The 23789-nt window shown below is 48.7% G+C and overlaps 1 protein-coding gene across 1 annotated transcript in view; it reads left to right on the top strand.

Annotated features, from left to right (window-relative positions):
- Positions 1-7654: 7654 nt before the first annotated feature.
- NFX1 (nuclear transcription factor, X-box binding 1) overlaps positions 7655-23789 on the top strand; it is a 290477-nt gene continuing 274342 nt past the window's right edge. The window contains exon 1 of the mRNA XM_063922914.1: positions 7655-7917. Coding sequence (XP_063778984.1) covers positions 7896-7917 — 22 coding nt within the window. The 5' untranslated portion in view covers positions 7655-7895. The remainder of the gene's footprint in view (positions 7918-23789) is intronic.

The following is a 23789-nucleotide window of genomic DNA, read 5'->3' as shown; positions in this document are numbered from 1 at the left end:
CTTTAAATACTATATCCACCGTGTCATAAAGCAAGAAAGGAGTTTTTTCCAATAAACATACCCCACTCACTTTTGGAGGGGGATTGTTCCCACGTATAAAGGTATCTTTCAAATCAGGATAACATCCACGATAATCCAATAAAGTTTTTATTAAAAGTTCATAAAAAACAGCAATAAGTTGTTTTTCTATGTAGTGTCCACTTTCTGATTAGTACAGAAAACATGCAGGTCAGATGTTATAGACAAAGATTGGCATAATCCGGTTTTATGTCAATACTGTCATGTGAAACATACTTCAAAAATGGTATTCCATAGAGAAAACAAAAAAAAGCAAAATCGATAAAAAAAATAAGAATTTACTTACCGATAATTCTATTTCTCATAGTCCGTAGTGGATGCTGGGGACTCCGTAAGGACCATGGGGAATAGCGGCTCCGCAGGAGACTGGGCACATCTAAAGAAAGCTTTAGGACTAACTGGTGTGCACTGGCTCCTCCCCCTATGACCCTCCTCCAAGCCTCAGTTAGGATACTGTGCCCGGACGAGCGTACACAATAAGGAAGGATTTTGAATCCCGGGTAAGACTCATACCAGCCACACCAATCACACCGTATAACTTGTGATCTGAACCCAGTTAACAGTATGATAACAGAGGAGCCTCTGAAAAGATGGCTCCCAACAATAATAACCCGATTTTTGTAACAATAACTATGTACAAGTATTGCAGACAATCCGCACTTGGGATGGGCGCCCAGCATCAACTACGGACTATGAGAAATAGAATTATCGGTAAGTAAATTCTTATTTTCTCTAACGTCCTAAGTGGATGCTGGGGACTCCGTAAGGACCATGGGGATTATACCAAAGCTCCCAAACGGGCGGGAGAGTGCGGATGACTCTGCAGCACCGAATGAGAGAACTCCAGGTCCTCCTCAGCCAGGGTATCAAATTTGTAGAATTTAGCAAACGTGTTTGCCCCTGACCAAGTAGCTGCTCGGCAAAGTTGTAAAGCCGAGACCCCTCGGGCAGCCGCCCAAGATGAGCCCACTTTCCTTGTGGAACGGCTTTTACAGATTTTAGCTGTGGCAGGCCTGCCACAGAATGTGCAAGCTGAATTGTACTACAAATCCAACGAGCAATAGTCTGCTTAGAAGCAGGAGCACCCAGCTTGTTGGGTGCATACAGGATAAACAGCGAGTCAGATTTCCAGACTCCAGCCGTCCTGGAAATATTTTCAGGGCCCTGACAACATCCAGCAACTTGGATTCCTCCAAGTCCCTAGTAGCCGCAGGCACCACAATAGGTTGGTTCAGGTGAAAACGCTGGAACCACCTTAGGGAGAAACTGAGGACGAGTCCTCAATTCCGCCCTGTCCGAATGGAAAATCAGATAAGGGCTTTTACAGGATAAAGCCGCCAATTCTGACACGCGCCTGGCCCAGGCCAGGGCCAACAGCATGACCACTTTCCATGTGAGATATTTTAACTCCACAGATTTAAGTGGTTCAAACCAATGTGACTTTTGGAACCCAAACTACATTGAGATCCCAAATTGCCACTGGAGGCACAAAAGGAGGCTGTATATGCAGTACCCCTTTTACAAACGTCTAAACTTCAGGGACTGAAGCTAGTTCTTTTTTGGAAGAAAATTGACAGGGCCGAAATCTGAACCTTAATGGACCCCAATTTCAGGCCCATAGACACTCCTGTTTGCAGGAAATGTAGGAATCGACCCAGTTGAATTTCCTCCGTCGGGCCTTACTGGCCTCGCACTACGCAACATATTTTCGCCAATTGCGGTGATAATGTTTTTGCGGTTACATCCTTCCTGGCTTTAGATCAGGATATGGATGACTTCATCCGGAATGCCTTTTTTCCTTCAGGATCCGGTGTTCAACCGGCATGCCGTCAAACGCAGCCGCGGTAAGTCTTGGAACAGACAGGGTCCTTGCTGGAGCAGGTCCCTTCTTAGAGGTAGAGGCCACGGATCCTCCGTGAGCATCTCTTGAAGTTCCGGTTACCAAGTCCTTCTTGGCCAATCCGGAGCCACGAATATAGTGCTTTCTCCTCTCCATCTTATCAATCTCAGTACCTTGGGTATGAGAGGCAGAGGAGGGAACACATACACTGACTGGTACACCCACGGTGTTACCAGAGCGTCTACAACTATTGCCTGAGGGTCTCTTGACCTGGCGCAATACCTGTCGAGTTTTTTAATCATGTGGACGACTTCTGGGTGAAGTCCCCACTCTCCAGGGTGGAGGTCGTGCTGAGGAAGTCTGCTTCCCAGTTGTCCACTCCCGGAATGAATACTGTTGACAGTGCTATCACATGATTTTCCGCCCAGCGAAGAATCCCTGCAGCTTCTGCCATTGCCCTCCTGCTTCTTGTGCCACCCTGTCTGTTTACGTGGGTGACTGCCATGATGTTGTCCGACTGGATCAACACCGGCTGACCTTGAAGCAGAGGTCTTGCTAAGCTTAGAGCATTGTAAATGGCCCTTAGCTTCAGGATATTTATGTGAAGTGATGTATCCAGGCTTGACCCTAAGCCCTGGATATTCCTTCCCTGTGTGACTGCTCCCCAGCCTCGCAGGCTGGCATCCGTGGTCACCAGGACCCAGTCCTGAATGCCGAATCTGCGGCCCTCTAGAAGATGAGCACTCTGCAACCACCACAGGATGGATACCCTTGTCCTTGGTGACAGGGTTATCCGCTGATGCATCTGAAAATGCGACCCGGACCATTTGTCCAGTAGGTTCCACTGGAAAGTTCTTGCGTGGAATCTAACGAATGGGATTGCTTCGTAGGAAGCCACCATTTTTACCCAGAACCCTTGTGCATTGATGCACTGAGACTTGGTTCGGTTTTAGGAGGTTCCTGACTAGCTCGGATAACTCCCTGGCTTTCTCTTCCGGGAGAAACACCTTTTTTCTGGACTGTGTCCAGGAACATCCCTAGGAAACAGAAGACAAGTCGTCGGAACCAGCTGCGATTTTGGAATATTGAGAATCCAATCGTGCTGCCGCAACACTACCTGAGATAGTGCTACACCGACTTCCAACTGTTCCCTGGATCTTACCCTTATCAGGGAATCGTCCAAGTAAGGGATAACTAAAATTCCCTTCCTTCGAAGGGATATCATTTCGGCCATTACCTTGGTAAAGACCCGGGGTGCCGTGGACCATCCCTACTGCAGCGTCTGAACTGATAGTGACAGTTCTGTACCATAACCTGAGGTACCCTTGGTGAGAAGGGTAAATTTTGACATGAAGGTAAGCATCCTTGATGTCCCGAGACATCATGTAGTCCCCTTCTTCCAGGTTCGCAATCACTGCTCTGAGTGACTCAATCTTGAATTTGAACCTCTGTATGTAAGTGTTCAAAGATTTTAGATTTTAGATTTAGATTTAGAATCGGTCTCACCGAGCCGTCTGGCTTCGGTACCACAATAGTGTGGAATAATACCCCGTTCCCTGTTGCAGGAGGGGTACCTTGATTATCACCTGCTGGGAATACAGCTTGTGAATGGCTTCCAAAACTGCCTCCCTGTCAGAGGGAGACGACTTTTGGAAACGGCGAGGGGGAGACGTCTCGAATTCCAATATGTACCCTTGAGATATTACCTGAAGGATCCAGGGGTCTACTTGCGAGTGAGCCCACTGCGCACTGAAATTCATTGAGAACGGGCCCCCACCGTGCCTGAGCTTGTAAGGCCCTAGCGTCATACTGAGGGCTTGGCAGAGGCGGGAAAGGGTTTCTGTTCCTGGGAACTGGCTAATCTCTTCAGCCTTTTTCCTCTCCCTCTGTCACGAGCAGAAAAGAGGAACCTTTTGTCCGCTTGCCAACAAAGGACTGCGCCTGATAATACGGCGTCTTATTTTGAGAGGCGACCTGGGGTACAAACGTGGCTTTCCCAGTTGTTGCCGTGGCCACCAGGTCTAAAAGACCGACCCCAAATGTCCCTTTTCAAAGGCAATACTTCCAAATGCCGTTTGGAATCCGCATCACCTGACCATTTTACTGGTAGAATTGGACAACGCACTTATACTTGATGCCAGTCGGCAAATATTCCGCTGTGCATCATGCATATATAGAAATGCATCTTTTAAATGCTCTATAGGCAATAATATACTATCCTTATCTAGGATATCAATATTTCCAGTCAGGGAATCCGACCATGCCAACCCAGCACTGCACCTCCAGGCTGAGGCGATTGCTGGTCGCAGTATAACACCAGTATGTGTGTGAATACATTTTTGGATACCCTCCTGCTTTCTATCAGCAGGATCCTTAAGGGCGGCCATCTCATGAGAGGGTAGAGCCCTTGTTCTTACAAGCGTGTGAGCACCTTATCCCCCCTAGGGGGTGTTTCCCAACGCACCCTAACCTCTGGCGGGAAAGGGTATACACCAATACTTTTAAAGAAATGATCAATTGTTATCGGGGGGAAACCCACGCATCATCACACACCTCATTTTATTTCTCAGATTCAGGAAAACTACAGGTAGTTTTTCCCTCACCGAACATAATACCCCTTTTTGGTGGTACTCGTATTATCAGAAATGTATAAAACATTTTCCATTGTCTCAATCATGTAACGTGTGGCCCTACTGGAAATCACGGTTGTCTCTTCACCGTCGACACAGGAGTCAGTATCCGTGTCGGCGTCTGTATCTGCCATCTGAGGTAACGGGCGCTTTAGAGCCCCTGACGGCCTATGAGACGTCTGGACAGGCACAAGCTGAGTAGCCGGCTGTCTCATGTCAACCACTGTTTTTTTATACAGAGCTGACACTGTCACGTAATTTTCAACAGTACATCCACTCAGGTGTCGACCCCCTAGGTGGTGACATCACTGTTACAGACACTCTGCTCCGTCTCCACATCATTTTTCTCCTCATACATGTCGACACAAACGTACCGACACACAGCACACACACAGGGAATGCTCTGATAGAGGACAGGACCCCACTAGCCCTTTGGGGAGACAGAGGGAGAGTATGCCAGCACACACCAGAGCGCTATATATATATATAGGGATAACCTTATATAAGTGTTTTTCCCCTTATAGCTGCTGTATGTTTTAATACTGCGCCTAATTAGTGCCCCCCTCTCTTTTTTTAACCCTTTCTGTAGTGTAGTGACTGCAGGGAAGAGCCAGGGAGCTTCCCTCCAACTGAGCTGTGAGGGAAAATGGCGCCAGTGTGCTGAGGAGATAGGCTCCGCCCCCTTTTCGGCGGCCTTATCTCCCGTTTTTCTGTATATTCTGGCAGGGGTTAAATGCATCCATATAGCCCAGGAGCTATATGTGATGTATTTTTTGCCATATAAGGTATTTTTATCATGTTTTATTGCGTCTCAGGGCGCCCCCCCCAGCGCCCTGCACCCTCAGTGACCGGAGTATGAAGTGTGCTGAGAGCAATGGCGCACAGCTGCAGTGCTGTGCGCTACCTTATTGAAGACAGGAACGTCTTCTGCCGCCGATTTTTCCGGACCTCTTCGATCTTCTGGCTCTGTAAGGGGGCCGGCGGCGCGGCTCCGGGACCCATCCAGGCTGGGCCTGTGATCGTCCCTCTGGAGCTAATGTCCAGTAGCCAAGAAGCCCAATCCACTCTGCACGCAGGTGAGTTCGCTTCTTCTCCCCTTAGTCCCTCGATGCAGTGAGCCTGTTGCCAGCAGGTCTCACTGAAAATAATAAACCTAAACTAAAACTTTCACTAAGAAGCTCAGGAGAGCCCCTAGTGTGCACCCTTCTCGTCGGGCACAGAAATCTAACTGAGGCTTGGAGGAGGGTCATAGGGGGAGGAGCCAGTGCACACCAGTTAGTCCTAAAGCTTTCTTTAGATGTGCCCAGTCTCCTGCGGAGCCGCTATTCCCCATGGTCCTTACGGAGTCCCCAGCATCCACTTAGGACGTTAGAGAAATTTTGATGAAAAAATCACTACCTGGTAGTGATTTTTTCATCAAAATTTTTTTTCCTTTCCTTTCATTCTTTTTCCTTTCTTTTATGTAAGGAGTTTAAACCTTCCACATATCCATCCAATCAGGTGTCGGCCCCGACGGGGGCGACACCACACTTATCTGCCCTTGCTCCGCCTCCACGTAACCTTCCTCATCAAACATGTCGACACAGCCGTACCGACACACCGCACACACAGGGAATGCTCAGACTGAGGACAGGACCCCACAAAGTCCTTTGGGGAGACAGAGAGAGAGTATGCCAGCACACACCACAGCGCTATATAACACAGGGATTCTCACTGATAACAAGTGATTTACCCAATAGGTGCTTTATATGTCTTATTTGCCCCTAAATTTATGTGCCCCCCCCTCTCTTTTTAACCCGTCTTGTACCTGGATGCTGCAGGGGAGAGCCTGGTGAGCTGCTTCCAGCGGAGCTGTGAAGAGAAAATGGCGCTGGTGTGCTGAGAAAGAAGGCCCCGCCCCCTCAGTGGCGGGCTTCTGTCCCGCTTTCTGTGTGAAAAAATGGCGGGGTTTTTTACATATATACAGTGCCAGACTGTATATATGTATTTTTATGCCAAAAGGTACTTCAATTGCAGCCCAGGGCGCCCCCCCCAGCGCCCTGCACCCTACAGTGACCGGAGTGTGTAAGTGTGCTGGGAGCAATGGCGCACAGCTGCGGTGCTGTGCGCTACCTTAATGAAGATAGGAGTCTTCAGCCGCCGATTTCGTCGTCTTCAAGCTTCTGTTCTTCTGGCTCTGCGAGGGGGACGGCGGCGCGGCTCCGGATGATCGAGGACAGGTGCCTGTGTTCGAACCCTCTGGAGCTAATGGTGTCCAGTAGCCTAAGAAGCACAAGCTAGCTGCAAGCAGGTAGGTTTGCTTCTCTCCCCTTAGTCCCACGTAGCAGTGAGTCTGTTGCCAGCAGAAGCTCACTGAAAATAAAAAACCTAATAAATACTTTCTTTACTAGTAAGCTCAGGAGAGCCCACTAGGAGCACCCAGCTCTGGCCGGGCACAGATTCTAACTGAGGTCTGGAGGAGGGGCATAGAGGGAGGAGCCAGTGCACACCAGATAGTACCTAATCTTTACTTTAGAGTGCCCAGTCTCCTGCGGAGCCCGTCTATTCCCCATGGTCCTTACGGAGTTCCCAGCATCCACTAGGACGTCAGAGAAATATATATATATATATATATGTGTGTGTATATATATATATATATACGTATATACACATATATATATACATACACATACATACCTCCCAACATGACCCTCTCCAGGAGGGACAAAATTCTCTGCTTCTGGACTTTTCTCTTAATTTATGATTTTCGACACCTGTTTTGAACAGGTTAATGGATAAGAAAGGTGTTTCAACACAGGTGATGGCAATCATAAATTGAGAGGGAAGTCCAGGAGCAGAGCATTCTGTCCCTCCTGGAGAGGGTCATGTTGGGAGGTATGTATATATATACACACACACACACACACATATATATTCATTAAGCGCGTGTACGGAAACCACCCCTCTCCCATGATGAAAATCCTGCGCTTGCCCCTGGTTGGGACCAGTGGATAACGAAAGCGACATGACAATGACATACATGAGTCGAGATAGATTAACGCTGCACGACGTTCTCTTCCATTGACAAAATAAAGCTAATTGAAGAAAAAAAAACACACCATAGCAGGAAGAGGGCGTGAGGTGTATGTGGCTTCGCGCATGCGAGCTGCGCCCGGAGTGGCGTTACGGGTACTGGCAGCAGTGCCGACGTCAGCGGCAGCAGTGCCGACGTCAGCGGCAGCAGCGGGCACGGGCAGCAGCAGCAGGCAGTAGCACGGTGCTAGCTCACTGTCGGCTGCGCTCGGGCTCCCCAGAACCCCACTAGGGTGGCACAGCCTCACGTGATCCTCCTCCCAGGCCTCGGCGGGATGGCGGAGGCGCAGCCATCAGGTAGGTGCAGAAGCCACAATCCTCCTCCCGGGGCTGCGTATCTCGGTGGCAGGGCTGCCTGTATACACAGTAGGGATCTGTAGTGAGTAGGGCAGCGTGCAGAGGTTGCCACCTGCCTGTGGGCATGCCGGCGGTGGGTGAGCCTGCTGCCTTCATTTATGTATTTACCTATCAAATTATCTGCTGTATTGTAAGTGGCTCTTCATAGCCTGATCGCGGTGACTGTGTCCTGTTCTCCAGTGTCAGCTGTAACATCATGACAGTGCAAATCGTGTGACACTCTCTGTTGTGACATATTGGAGACTTTTATTATGCAGGGAACAGTTTCCTGAAATGTCAGTGTCATGTCAGACAGCTTGTGATGATTATTTAGTTATACAGCAGTTACTCATTGCAATGAGCCAAGCTAAAGTCCACGCTTAGCTTACCTTAGTCATATGTACGTACCAAGAAAGGATCTTTCCTATGAGAACATGTGTTTTGTATGCTTATTCACATGTTTTGAGTATGTCACTACATAGATTATTTTGAAGCTCTACCACTTGTGCGTCCAAAGATGCAAGTTCTGAGACGCCTACTTTTACCGCCCGTACCCACTGTAGCACCGATTAGTGTGTCCTTACACAAGCCCTGTCACAGGTAGTTTCTCCATCTGACCATGGCTGCGTCTGTGAATGCTGCCACTTGCATTGACATAGCCACAACACTCCCATAACGCACCCACTGAATGGACCTTTTTTGTTCATTTCTAACCATCATATATATGCCCCATTTCTGATACTGTCTGTCCCGACTGCAACAGCACCTTTGTGTGTACACTCTGTATAATACTTGGCTACGTGAACACTTGCATTGCATGCTACTCAGAATCAGGCCCCAAGTGGCTTAGATAAATGTATGCCTGTTTACGGGAGACAGTCAGTTGACCGCTTGTCGGGATCCCGGTGGTCAGGATACAGACGCCGGAATCCCGACACCAGCTGAAATACTGGCGGTTGGAGTCCTGACCGCCAGTTGGTTACCACTCTTGGCTGGTGGTCCATGCCACCACCTGGAGCGTGGCAAGCGGACACGCTGCGCTCCCTGACCGACTCCCGGCGTCGGTCTCCTAACTGCTGGGATCTCGTACTGATCCCCGGTTTACAGAATGTATGTTACATGTTATTATCACACTGCACGTGTTCTGGAGGTGAGTGCACGAAGTATGCGCGATTCAGAGTCATACATGTTAGATCACATCTGGCAAAGTTCTGTGAGATCATGTTGACACAACTGCAGGTTATGCAGGATTGGCCTTTTGAAGATGTAAAAGGTAAAGTAAACTGTATACTGGGGATCAGTATGAATGACCAATGGACGGGATTCCGGTGGTCAGCATACCGACACTGGCATCCCGTCCATCATAATTCTGGCAGCTCCCCCAGTAAGCCCCCTAACCCTCACCTTGTGCCTGACCCTAACTTCCCTGCTGCTTAAAACTAACCCTCCCCGCTTGATGCCTGGCCGTAACGTCCCCATCTATGTCTCTAACCCTAACCCTCCCTTCCCGGTCCCTAACCCTCCCTTCCCGGTCCCTAACCCTCCCTCCTCTGTCCCTTACCCTCCCTCCTCTGTCCCTTACCCTCCCTCCTCTGTCCCTAACCCCCCTTCTCCTGCCTAAACCTAATCCCTCCCCACCCCGCTGTCAGGACGTTCGGGATGCCGGCTGTCGGTTTTGTGATGCCGGCATCCCGTTCTGCGTTGGTATGTAGGCGGCGGGAGAGCATCCTTCGGCATCCTGGTGTTGGTATATTGACCGCCAGGTTCCCAGCCGTCTGTAAGCTAACTGCTTCCCGTATACTAATGAAGACGGCTAGTAGCAAATTGGATATCATGTCACAAGAGGGATACAACCCTAGGAAAGGTGCAAATTTTTTCTCTGTGTGTTTCTTTGGATTACCATTTTTCTTTGAATCAAGCCCCAAGTGTAAAAGTTAAGTCAACTCTCCTCATTTATTAATAAACTGTTTATGCAACCACATGCCTGCCATTATATATAGGCAAGTCCTGCATACACTTAAATTAACTTAATATTAATCTTAGCGTTTCAATTTCAGAAAATGGGGCCCCCTGAGATTAGCATAACTAAACTGCTTTAGATCATCAGTGAACTTGTTCTGATTATTAAGTAACATAGTAACATAGTATCTGAGGTTGAAAAAAGACAATTGTCCATCGAGTTCAAACTTAAGTGTTACATGAGTAAGTAGAAATTGAAGTCAGTGGTTCCCAATACAGTCTTCGAGGCACCCCAACAGTCCAGTTTTTAAGGATATCCCTGCTTGTGCACAGATGTATGATCGAATTGCTGAGGTACTAGTTTAGGCTGGGTACACACTTGACAATATGCACCTGATATAGCTGAACCCGCGGATCATTCACATTGTCCAGTGTGTATACACTATATCGTTAACGAAGTCCAGTATCTTTAGTTCCAGCCAGAGGCATAACTAAACTTTTAGTGCCCTGTGCCAGAGAGAGAATTTCCCCCCCTACCCACACACACTTTTTTTCACTATGGGCATAAGGCACATGTCTCGTGGGGAAGGGGCATGACCAGATTGATCCTAGAGAAAACCCATGCTATGATGCCCCTTCCCACTGTGTGTGTTTGTGTGTGTGTGTGTGTAAAATTATATACATTGCAAGAAAATGGATTTTGACGCAAATCCTCTTCATACCACATTTATGCACTTAACTTGAGAGCTCGTTGATATTCTGTTACAATACCCTTTATTAAATAGCAAATTTAATATACTGCCATACTCAGGATTCAAACCTATAACCTGTTGAATTCTAATCAAACACCCTACTCACTGAGCTATTTGATCCTGCATAAACACTATGAGAACTATAAGTCTATGTAGCTACTGGGACTTTGTGAAAAAAATAATCAGCAATTGAGCAGATCTATGTAGTGTGCAGCCACACACTACATAGATGTGCTCAGCCACAATGCTGATTATTTTTTCACAAAGTGCAAGGTAAGCTTCAAATAGTTAGAATTCTCTAGCTTGGACAGATAGCTCAATGAATAGATTGTCTGACTGCAATGCTACAGGCAATGGGTTTGAATCATGGGTGTGTCAGCATATTGAAATGTAATACAGGGCAGTGTGACTGAATAATACCCCTTTTCCACCTAGAAGCACGGGTCGCAGCCGGGAGCCTGACACGGGAGCAACCGGCTGTGGCCCGTGCTCAGCCCCCTTTCCCACTGCACTCACCAACCCGGCATATTACCGGGTTGGTGACGCTGCTGACGATGTGGCAGGGGCGGCGCTGGGAGATCACATGATCTCCCAGCGCCGCCCTTCCATACACCGTGAACGGGAGCCGTGTCGCATCGACACGGCTTCCGTTTACACTGCACAGCTTACCGGGTTGAACTCGTGTTCAACTCTGTAAGCTACCCGGGTAGGATTCCCGGATCACTTGATCCGGGTTTTTGCAGAGGGACCCTTTTCCACTAGCAAAAAACACCGGTAAATGCGCGCCCCCGTGCAATTACCCGTGTTTTTTGAGCTAGTGGAAAAGGGGTATAACAAAGAAATCTCAAGTTGAGTTCATGAATGTTGTATAGGTATTAGTGACAGAAGGGGTCAGGGCTGGAGACAGCAGTGGTTAGGAGATGCTGGTCTTCAAAAAGGGGGGAAGCTGCAAGTGAAAATAATAAATACAGGTAATTGACAAGTGCCGCCAACAGCGCCTCCTACCCTGCAACGCTATGTGTGGTGCCCCCTCCACACACCTAGTTATGGCCTTGGTTCCAGCCTTGAAATCTAAAGATATTGGACTAGACTTCATGCACCTGGAGGTGGGTGGATCCCATCACTGACGATATCGCTCAATGTGTATGTCCGATATCTTTTCACTTGACAATGTCGCGTCTTATGTGCATCGTCAAGTGTGTACCCAGCCTAAGTCACCTGTGCCTAAGCATGGATATCCTTACCACCTAGACTGTTGGAGTGCTTTGAGGACTGCATTTGAGAACCACTGATTTAAGTGTTAAATTAATTTCCTTAAAATTCTAACACTCTTACTAAACAATGTTAGGCAACAGTCATATACTGTAGAGAGAAACATAATATCTTGTATGTTCAAATGTGACGGTATCGGGTGCTGGAATGTGAGGACAGGAAGTCACCTGCATTCAACCCATGTTAGGAATGGAATGGAATTAATAGAGTAGACCGTATTTAATGGAGGTTCAGCCTCAAATTAGTCCAGAGGATCCGTGCTCTTGTGATGTTATGCGGAGTGTTTGTTGTATGTTAAATTGACCTATATTATTGATAGAAGGCATTAATGAACATGGAACCATGTTTTTCCAAGCATTTAAAATATGCTCTGTATTTTTGTGTATGACTTGCCGCATGTGGTATGGGTCTGGCCATAATCCCTTTTATCTTTTGTTTGGGCTCTCCTGTCAGTCATACTGAGTGGTCTTCAAAGACAGTCATTTATTTGACCATCACCTAATGGTTTGCGATATGGTTGACATTACTGGGGAAGAGTATGATTGACCTCATTCAGATCCAGTTGTTGTTCTGTCCTGCGCTGTAAAGTACTGATTATCGAACTTTGCTTATGCACAGGGCGCAAACTGGTCCTGCTGCACAGGATGCAGGATGGCAGCTGCCGTTTAGGGGGTGGAAAGAGGCCAGGAATCTCCATGGTTGCACAGAGATTTTATGGTCTCTGTGTCAGCTGGCTTGCGCATCTCCTGATGCAAGCTGCCCAGTGGTGAGTGAGTGATCCGAAGTTTGCATTCTAGGACATAGCTCTGATCACTACTGCAGCAGGGGGCATCGACTTGCAGTAAACGCCTCTTGCTGCATCACCATACACAGCTATCACTGCTGCTTCCAAGGAGGAGCAGTTACAGCAACTCCAGCCATATCTGAATAAGCACCCATGTCACTGGACATGTGGTGCCCAGGCTAGGTGAAAACAGAGCAACACAAGGAAAGATTAGGGAAATGATTCAGTAGAGATGGAGTTTGCGTATAGTTAGCACAGAAGGAAAAAAAACGAAATCCAAAGTGTAGAATATACATTCCATTGTGATATAAAAATGCAAGAAGGGGGCGTGGCCTAGCCGTGTAGTGGGGAAGACGTGTGCCTCCCCGGGCAGCGCTGCGGAGCCGGGGTTCACGCTAGGTGAGCCCGCGGGTTGTGGCCTGCCCGCCCCCCCTAAGCCGGGACCTGGATTTCGGGCCGGCACCCAGCGGACGTTCGGAGAAGGGAGATTACCTTGCCGGGACGCCTGCCGCGCGCTGAAGCCGCCGAGCCTGCGGACATCAGAGATGAGGAGTCCACACCGCCGGGACGCCAGCCGCGGCTCCCGCACCTCCTCCCGACGTCTGTCCTGTGTACGAGGTGGGTCTCTGCTCCGGCTCCCTGCTCTGCGGCGGCCATTTTACGGCTCCCTTCACTGCAAGGGACCGCATCCACTTAGCCTGCTCTCCCCGCCCGCTACACCCGGCATCCACACCCGCTTGGCCTGATAACGGCACACAGTGCCCCCCTGCATCCACATACATTGCTGGGGATATTTGGGCCGTCGGAGTGCACTTCTTAGGCGCTGCTGCCATTTGCGAAATATAGCTGTACTGCGACACACATCGCTGGGCTTCTGCCAGCAACCACCCGCACTGCAACTCCGGGAGCACCCGCCATAGACACCGCTGCCGCGGCCGCCCGCCCCACCGGGCCTACTGCATGCTGCTACATCTCCCCCCCCCCCCCCCAGCACACCCGACGGAGGCATCCCCCTATAACGCGCCTGACGGGGATACCGCAGATGCGACCACCAGCACCGCTGGACCCGCTGCTCTGTGGCTTCCTTGCACCCCGGAGGCTTGCATTTCCGGGCCTGGTGAGGGATCTAGTGGCACCGGGGCCACGGGCCTCGGCCTCAACGTTCCTGCGGGGGTGGTGCGACTGAGCCCTGCCAGTGAACCAGCTGTCATCTGCTGGGACCTATGTACACTGGCGAAAAGCTCCTGATCCTGCTGCGGCTGTGCCGTCTTTACTCCACCCGGGTGATCGTGGACCATAGAGGCGGGGAACAATCAGCGGCACCGCTCCCGGACCTCTAATCGCGTTTCGGAGCTACAACCACCAGCGAGGGACCTGCAACCGGGTTTATTGTGGCTTATCACCCTGAAGCCGCGGCTTTGGTTTTGGATGCATCCCTGAGCGAGACCCTTGGAGCCGTTCCCTCCCGCCTACTGGACCTCGGGCTGCAGACCCAGACCGTTACCGCTGAAGGGTTGTCGGACGTCGGCTACCCCTCCCTGCCCTGCCTGCATTGCTTGGTCACATAGCACCTGCTTTCAACGTGCGGCAGCCGCGCCACCTTCCTGATGCACTGAACCTTCCATCGGAGGGGAACGCTCTGCCCTACCCGAGGTGCCTACCTGTGCTCGGCCCTGCGGCCATTGGGTCACCCGCTCCCTTCACCAACGTTGGGACCCTGGTTCGGCATCTGATGTCCCACAACCCACATTCAGCCGGTGCACCAGCGTGTACTCACCCACCTTAGAGGAAATGTCACTTAAACATTTATCTACCTGTATTAAGACTGCCGGTGGGCGGGATGTCTGTGACGACCGCATCTTAACACGACTCCGGACCCAGCAGCTCCTTCCCTGCACCCATATCAGTGGATACATGGCATACATTACTATTCCATGAAGGGACCACCTTTGGAACTTCAACTGCTGCACCTGAAGTCTTAGCCTTTATCCCCGGAGTCAGGCCGCAATCCTCGGCCGCAAGACGAATTTCTACCCTTATACTCGGGCTGTGAAATTGCGCCCTTTGCCCCCACGCAAAATCTGCTCTCACACGCCATCTCTACCCTCTGCATTACAACGGCCTTACAGTACGAGAAGCCACCCTGGACAGCGGATCACACTCGCCACGATAACATCTGCTACCGCCTATTCCCCCCCCCCACAGAGGCTCCTGACCCTGCCGTTCTATCTACGAGATCTCTGCCTATATACATATCTGTTATGAGCCACGGCTGTGGCTCATTCCTATGTTTCATTTTGGTTATGTATTTTATGTTATACTTCTGTTTATGTTCCCCGTGGGTGTCATGGGGTGCTCGGAGCTCACCCTTAAGGAGAGGATACTGTTATGAACCACAGGTAGTGGTTCATTCCTATTTTATGTTTATAGTTCTCTTGCAGGCCAGGATTTCCTTTTGCTCTGGTTTAGAAGATATTTGTTTGCTGTCAGTGGTGAGTCTGTGTAATTGCAGCCTGTTTCCATGTGGTTGGTCTCACCTGTCTGCTAATTGCATCTTGTCAGTTTGGAGTCATGCAACGGAGCAGCTGCACGACATAATTAATTAGGCCTCTCTGTTATATGCTGGCTGAGTGCAATTCACAGACGCTGGTGATATTTCTAGGTTTCCAGTCTTCCAGAGTGCTTGAGTTCTGAGCTTGTTCCTGCCAGTTCCTGAGCTCCTGTCTAGCAGTGTCTGTCTAGCTGCTTCCTGTGTCGATTCCTGTGTCAGTTCCTGTGTCTGATCCCGTGTCCTGCCGTGAAGCGTTCCTGTCCAGAAGTCCTGTGGCTTTGCCTATGCCTGGTCGAGTTTCTGGCTTCTTGGTGTCCACACGTCTGTCGTTTGGGATTCTGCCTGTCCTCCAGTTCTGAGAGTCTGTGTCGGCAGCATTGGGGGTTCCTGTCCGTTTGCCAGTATTTGTACCGGTTCCGTGAGTAGCGGCTTTGCCGCGTCCGTCGGCCTAGGCCGCTGTATTCCTTGGTTGTATCTGTCACTGGTGTTTTGCAGAGGGTTCTGCTTATGCTGTCACCGCCGGTACACAAAAGTATTGTGTCGGCGTGTGGTCAGCATTTCCTTTGTTGTTCTTTTCCTTTGGCGGCAAGCCGCACATACATTTAGTTTTAGCCTAGTTAGTAGCCCCTGGCTTTGGTTGTTTCAGTTAGAGGGCCCCTTGTTATTACCCTGTCTCAGTTCACGCTTTGTCTCTCTTTAAGAGCTGAGGGGGCATCGGAGTTGGGCAGACCTAATCCGCCCTTCAAACGCGGCTGCCATGGGCCCAAGAAACCATAGTCCTGCAAGCGTGAATTGACAACACGGGTAAAACAACGGAGGTAGGGTGCCAGGGGCTATTCCCGTTCCATTTCACCAAATCCAGTATTACGTCCTGGTGCTCTGGACTCACTTCATAACATCTCCCTTGTTCTGAGCACCAGGAACCTAACAATATCTTGGACCACAACATCAACAACCTGCCCTGTGCTTCCTCTCACTACTCACTGCTTCACGGAGCTCCCGGATTGGCTCCCCCTGACTCTCCTGGAGCATCGGACGCTCGGCCCCCAACCATCCTACAGCCCTTTACTACCAGTTGAGTGCACGAGGTGAACTCTGCCCTTGCCTTTTCTATTCACTGACCTGCCTTTCAGAAGTTACATGAACTCCTCCTACTGCAGTCGCGCTGTAAGACTGCGCGACCTGTGATTACGGCCAGTATTCTACATATTTTTTGAATTGACTTTTTGTCTCTGGTTGTTATGTAACTGATGACTCTTCATACTGTGTTTGCTTTAAATTGACTAAACCTAGAGTTAATAGTGTACATTCAACACTTTTGCACCCTAGGTCCTTTTAGGAGTTAATACAAAAATATAAAATAATAATTTTCTGAACTCTCTGGGCACAGTGCGGGTGTTCCCCCTCCCCTGATAACCCGGTGCTCTCTCCAGTCCCCTCACTTCCTGTAATTTCCCCCACTGGCATTAGTATGTAAGTTGTAACTCCCCGCCCCTGCAATTTCTTCTGGGGACTCCCAACATGTTCTGATACTTTATGGTCATATCCTGCCCTGGTGTTATTCATTGCATACTATATACATATCTTAGCACCTGCCTTTGTGTGTGTATTTAACGTTTGCTTATCCCCCCCCCCCCCCCCCCTTTTACAGGGGTATGGATAGATTTATAGACAAATCCATGCCTCCCAAAAACTCCAACCCAGCTAATAAGAGCGGGAAAAATAAGACACCCCCTCAAAAATCAACACCATTCTCACCAACCCACTCTGATCCTAACATATTTGAGGCCTCGGGAGACAAATCTTCACCTCTTACTGCGAAGGAGATCTCAGACTTCCTTATGCCCCCTATGGACAAGAGGTTTGAGGGCCTCCAGGCACGGCTGGATGCTGGCCTGGCCCGGCCCGCATTGACTCCCACGCTTCACGTATTACGGCATTGGAGACCCGGGTGGGGGAGGCAGATGATCTTATTCAATCATGTCAATCACGTTAGAGGCCCATGATAGAACCACACAACAGTTACTTGAAAGAGTAGATGAGCTTGAAAATAGGTCTCGTAGGAACAACCTACGCTTTGTGGGGGTTCCTGAGTCCATCACTGGGACGGCTCTTATCACTTTTCTAACTGACTCCCTACTATTGGCCCTAAATATTTTGGAGGACATTGATATACCTCACATTGAAAGGGCACATAGGATCGGCCCACCCCAAGAGGGGACCAAGCGTCGGTCCCGACCGGTGCTAGCACGATACCTGGATTATAGAACTAAGGAAACTATATTATCCACTTATCGCAAATCCGGGGAACTTATAGTTCAGGGCCATACAATCTTGATTTTTCGGCCATGGTGTCCCAGAAACGCAGGGAATTCTCTGAGGTATGCACCTATTTGCACAATAATAAAATCCGTTTTGCGCTGTTGTATCCGGCCAAACTTAGGGTTTTGTTGAACGGCACCCAGGTGTTCTTCACAGATCCTCAGACAGCGAAGTCCCAACTCATGGCCCAGGACTCCCCCTCATCGTCCCCACCTTAATAATATCTCACTGGGCACCACCCGCCCTGGGCAGGATACAATTCTATTTACCATGTCCCCAGAGTATTGCATACTCTTGCTTTCCCTCCCTATTTTGATTTTATTTGAAGTTGATTGAGTGCGCACCGCTAAAAATTTGGTAGGTGCCCACTATTTGTTTCATGGTTAGGAAAATTGTTGAAAATGTTAGTTTGAGGTATTTCACCATACCAAGACCACGTTCACATGCATGTGTTTATCTGATGTTCACATCTTGTTTACTTTTTGTGTTTGTACCTATTTTGTCGATTACTGATTATGCCCTGGAGCTCAGGGGAAACAATTTCCCCGCTTTTCTACCACGCGTTTCTAATATGTTTACCACTATCTGCCTCTTGATCTTTCTCATGGGGAGGGTGAGTAGCCATGCTGTCCACGCCCTCTGACCCTATTACCTCCCTACCCCCGAGGCCCCTGCAAATTTTATCTTGGAATGTTGGTGGATTAAACACTCCTATCAAATGCAAGAGAGTTACGACCCATCTTAAACGTTTCCACCCTGACATAGTATACATTCAAGAAACGCATTGGATCACCTCTGAACCAAATTCGCTAAAGGCTACCTGGATAGACACATGCATCTCCGCCTCCTTTAAGCGAAAAGCTAGAGGTGTTGCTATTGTTTTTAGGAAGGGCTTACCTATTTCTATCCTCTCACAAACTATAGACCCTGACGGTAGATATATCATTCTTGACGTCGAACTGTACCATTCTAGATACACTCTTGTCAATGTCTACGCCCCAAACATTAACGCACATCATTTCCTTCAAGACCTGGGACATCTCCTACGTAGTAGATGCAACTACTCTTTAATTCTTGGGGGCGACTTTAATATGGTGGAAGACCCTTCCCTTCGATAAATCCCCCCCCTCCTTTTGCGAAGTGCGAACACGTCACACTGACATCTCACAGCGTTTCGACATAATTTACAACTGTCCGACCCATGGCGATTACTAAACCCTGCAGACAGGACCCACACCCACTTATCTTTGGCCCACGGTTCCCTCTCTCGTATAGACAAACTCTACATCTCTGACGATTTAATGACGGACCTCCAACAGGTTGATATCTTTGACATTGTTATATCGGACCATGCTCCCCTACTCTTGGCCCTCTCTCACCCACAGATGCAACCTACTGACCGCATCTGGCGATTCCCCTATTACTTAGCCCACTCTGACGAGTTTAAAGCATATCTCGTTCATCACTGGAACAATTATGTAGACGATAATTTAGACTATTGGGACCACCCGGCTCTTTTCTGGGAAGCTTCCAAGGCAGTGATGAGGGGACATATTATTAGTTACGTTTCCCGTAAAAGGAAGGAATCGAAAATTGAATATGATAACCTTAAAATAGCAATGCATGACTCGTTCCTGCTTTACACTGCGAACCCCTCTGAGAACACACTAGCTGCATATAAACAATCTAGACAGTTCCTTGAATCCTACCTAGCAACCCAAGCTCGTCATTCCCTGGAATACACTAAACACAAGTTTTATCGTTGGGGGAACAGAGCAGGTAAACTTTTGGCTTCTCTTTCCAAACCATCTAAGCCCCGTCCCACAATCACCTCTTTGAAACACCCTTCCACCGGAACTGTACTTAACAAATCCAAAGACATACTATCACTATTCCAATCCCACTTTGAAACCTTATTTCGCTCCTCCCCTATCAACATCGCTTTACTAACTGACGCAACATTACCGAAATTAAGTCCAGAACAAAGAGACGCTCTAACAGGAGATATCACTATGGAGGAACTTAACTCCGCTATCTCTAACCTTCCTCACAATAAAGCCCCTGGCCCCGATGGTTTCTCTGGGGAATACTATCGTATACTACAACCTCTCATCTCCCACACTTTATTAGAATTACTCAAAGGCATCCAAACACATGGATTGACCTATCCTACCTTTAACGCTGCCCACATAATTCTCCTACCCAAACCTAACAAGGACCCCACTCTGCTAACATCTTACAGGCCAATAAGTCTGCTTAATGTCGATTACAAGCTCTTAGCCAAGATTTTAGCCACCTGCCTTCAAACCATCCTTCCTGACCTATTGACTGACCACCAAATGGGCTTTGTCCAAGGTCGTCATGCAATTAAAGCAATCCGAACAGCAATAGCAGCGATCGCTATGGCGAACAATTCCCCTAGGGAACAGAACATGCTTCTCAGCCTGGACATCCACAAAACGTTTGACACGGTCTTATGGCCGCATCTATTTAAAATATTGGAAGGGAGGGCTTTTGACACGGGTTTCATAGATCTCATACACCACTTATATTCCACCCCCTCAGCTTCTTTACTGATTAATGGCATGGTGGGACCTCAATTTACCTTGGAAAGGGGAACGCATCAGGGGTGCCCACTATCCCCCTTACTGTTTAACCTGGCCTTAGACCCCCTACTGCGATCTCTGCAAAGTGACCTCACATTTCAAGGCATTAAACTTGGAAGCCGAGAAATTAAAATATCTGCATTTGCAGACGACATTCTCCTTTATATTGGTAATTCAGAATCCCCCCATACATCTATTTTACACACAATTGAAAATTTCAGCTCCATATCGGGCCCAACGGGGCCACTGCAATGCTCCTGGGTGGCACGGTTGGACGCCCCTGTTGGGCCCTGTGGTTCCCATTCATATGGGCAACAAATTATATCCCCTATTTAGGAGTCCTGTTACCCCGTAATTTACATTCACTGTGCAAATTGAATGTTACCAAGGCTATTCACGTACTTACTGAGGATATAAAATCATGGAGCCGTTTGACTCTATCGTTCTTGGGCAGAGCTAATCTTCTCAAGATGATGGCGATCCCACGCCTATTATATCCCATCCAATCATTGCCAATTTTACTGACTAAAACTGACTCTCTCCACATTAACTCGACTATCCGTAGGTTTATCTGGAATGGTACCAGAACTGCTTTGCGAAAACTACAACAGCCAAAAAATAATGGAGGTATAAACCTTCCAGACATTGTGACCCACAATCAAGCAGCCCTCCTACGTCACTTACGTGATTGGATCTCTAAAACGTCAATATATACTGATACGTCCCTGGAACAAAACTTCTTGGCTGATTACGACCTAACCTGTTTCCTCCACCTTCATGACCAGGAAATCTCAGAGCCAATACGATCCAACCCGTTATTATGATCCACTAGACGGTTATGGCATATCTTGCGCCATAAAAAGGGCCTTAACTCATACCATTCCCTCCATTTACCCCTGCTCCGGAATCCCAACTTCCTTGATGGCATGGCTGCTCACCCTTTCATTGCTTGGAGTGTGGAGGGCTTGCATACCTTAAAGTCAGTGGTCTCTACTACCCAAGATCGCTCTCTCACACCTGGGGAATTATCAGTTGCCTATCCCGTAGTGGCCTCTTACCCACTGGCACTCTTACAATTGCGTTTTTACACAACCCATGTACTGAAACATTTCTCTAAAAAAGATTAGAACAATCCTTTGGATAACCTCTTGACCCACCCACTGCCCCAATGCAAAGCTCTATCCATTCATTATAATTTTTTAAGAGCTATATTGGATAATGCTGCCATACCAGAAGGGATGTCGAAATGGCTAACTCATTTCCCGACCCTAACTATACCGACACTGGAGAAAGCTTTAGTGTTTTCCCAAAGAACTCTATCGGCTAGCATGTACACTGAATTATTCCTGAACACATACCACAACACATACTTATCACCACTAAAGCGCTATCGCATGGGCACTTCGGAGAGCCATGCTTGCTTACGCTGCCATCAGGAAGAAGCTGACACTTTTCATTGTCTATGGGCTTGCCCCGTCATTCAGTATTTTTGGCACCTAATCCGCAGATATGCGGAAGCCAAACTGGTTAACCATGTCCCCTTCACTCCGGAATGGGCGATCCTGGGATTATTCGACCCCCATCAACAAATAACCCTGGCATGCAAAAAACTCCTGCTAGCCGTCAGTGCAGCAGGGAGGATAACAATATTACAAGGCTGGTTGGATAGCACACCGCCTCAAATACCCTTATTTCTCTATCGTCCTAGTGGATGCTGGGGTTCCTGAAAGGACCATGGGGAATAGCGGCTCCGCAGGAGACAGGGCACAAAAAGTAAAGCTTTTCCAGATCAGGTGGTGTGCACTGGCTCCTCCCCCTATGACCCTCCTCCAGACTCCAGTTAGATTTTTGTGCCCGGCCGAGAAGGGTGCAATTCTAGGTGGCTCTCATAAAGAGCTGCTTAGAGAAAGTTTAGCTTAGGTTTTTTATTTTACAGTGATTCCTGCTGGCAACAGGATCACTGCAACGAGGGACAGAGGGGAGAAGAAGTGAACTCACCTGCGTGCAGGATGGATTGGCTTCTTGGCTACTGGACATCAGCTCCAGAGGGACGATCACAGGTACAGCCTGGATGGTCACCGGAGCCGCGCCGCCGGCCCCCTTGCAGATGCTGAAGTAAGAAGAGGTCCAGAATCGGCGGCTGAAGACTCCTGCAGTCTTCTAAAGGTAGCGCACAGCACTGCAGCTGTGCGCCATTTTCCTCTCAGCACACTTCACACGCAGTCACTGAGGGTGCAGGGCGCTGGGGGGGGGCGCCCTGGGAGGCAAATGAAAACCTATTAAAAGGCTAAAAATACCTCACATATAGCCCCCAGAGGCTATATGGAGATATTTAACCCCTGCCTGTATTCACAAAATAGCGGGAGACGAGCCCGCCGAAAAAGGGGCGGGGCCTATCTCCTCAGCACACGGCGCCATTTCCTCTCACAGCTCCGCTGGTCAGGACGGCTCCCAGGTCTCTCCCCTGCACTGCACTACAGAAACAGGGTAAAACAGAGAGGGGGGGCAAATTTAATGGCAATATCTTGATATATATAAAGCAGCTATAAGGGAGCACTTATTATAAGGCTATCCCTGTCATATATAGCGCTTTTTGGTGTGTGCTGGCAGACTCTCCCTCTGTCTCCCCAAAGGGCTAGTGGGTCCTGTCTTCGTTTAGAGCATTCCCTGTGTGTCTGCTGTGTGTCGGTACGTGTGTGTCGACATGTATGAGGACGATATTGGTGTGGAGGCGGAGCAATTGCCAAATATGGGGATGTCACCTCCTAGGGGGTCGACACCAGAATGGATGCCTTTATTTGTGGAATTACGGGATAGCGTCAACTCGCTTAAGCAGTCGTTTGACGACATGAGGCGGCCGGACAATCAATTAGTGCCTGTCCAGGCGCCTCAAACACCGTCAGGGGCTGTAAAACGCCCTTTGCCTCAGTCGGTCGACACAGACCCAGACACAGGCACTGATTCCAGTGGTGACGGTGACCAATCAACCGTATTTTCCAGTAGGGCCACACGTTATATGATTTTGGCAATGAAGGAGGCGTTACATTTAGCTGATACTACAGGTACCACTAAACAGGGTATTATGTGGGGTGTGAAAAAACTACCTATAGTTTTTCCTGAATCAGAAGAATTAAATGACGTGTGTGATGAAGCGTGGGTTGCCCCTGATAAAAAGCTGATAATTTCAAAGAAATTATTGGCATTATACCCTTTCCCGCCAGAGGTTAGGGAGCGCTGGGAAACACCTCCTAGGGTGGACAAGGCGCTAACACGCTTATCAAAACAAGTGGCGTTACCTTCTCCTGAGACGGCCGCACTTAAAGATCCATCAGATAGGAGGATGGAAAATATCCAAAAAAGTATATACACACATGCAGGTGTTATACTACGACCAGCTATAGCGTCTGCCTGGATGTGCAGTGCTGGGGTAGTTTGGTCAGAGTCCCTGATTGAAAATATTGATACCCTGGACAGGGACAATATTTTACTGTCGTTAGAACAAATAAAGGATGCATTTCTTTATATGCGTGATGCACAGAGGGATATCTGCACACTGGCATCACGGGTAAGTGCTATGTCCATTTCGG

This window comes from Pseudophryne corroboree, chromosome 5 (assembly GCF_028390025.1).
Source record: "Pseudophryne corroboree isolate aPseCor3 chromosome 5, aPseCor3.hap2, whole genome shotgun sequence".
In the NCBI taxonomy this organism is placed as follows: Eukaryota; Metazoa; Chordata; class Amphibia; order Anura; family Myobatrachidae; genus Pseudophryne; species Pseudophryne corroboree.
This window is presented reverse-complemented; position numbering and strand designations above follow the sequence as displayed.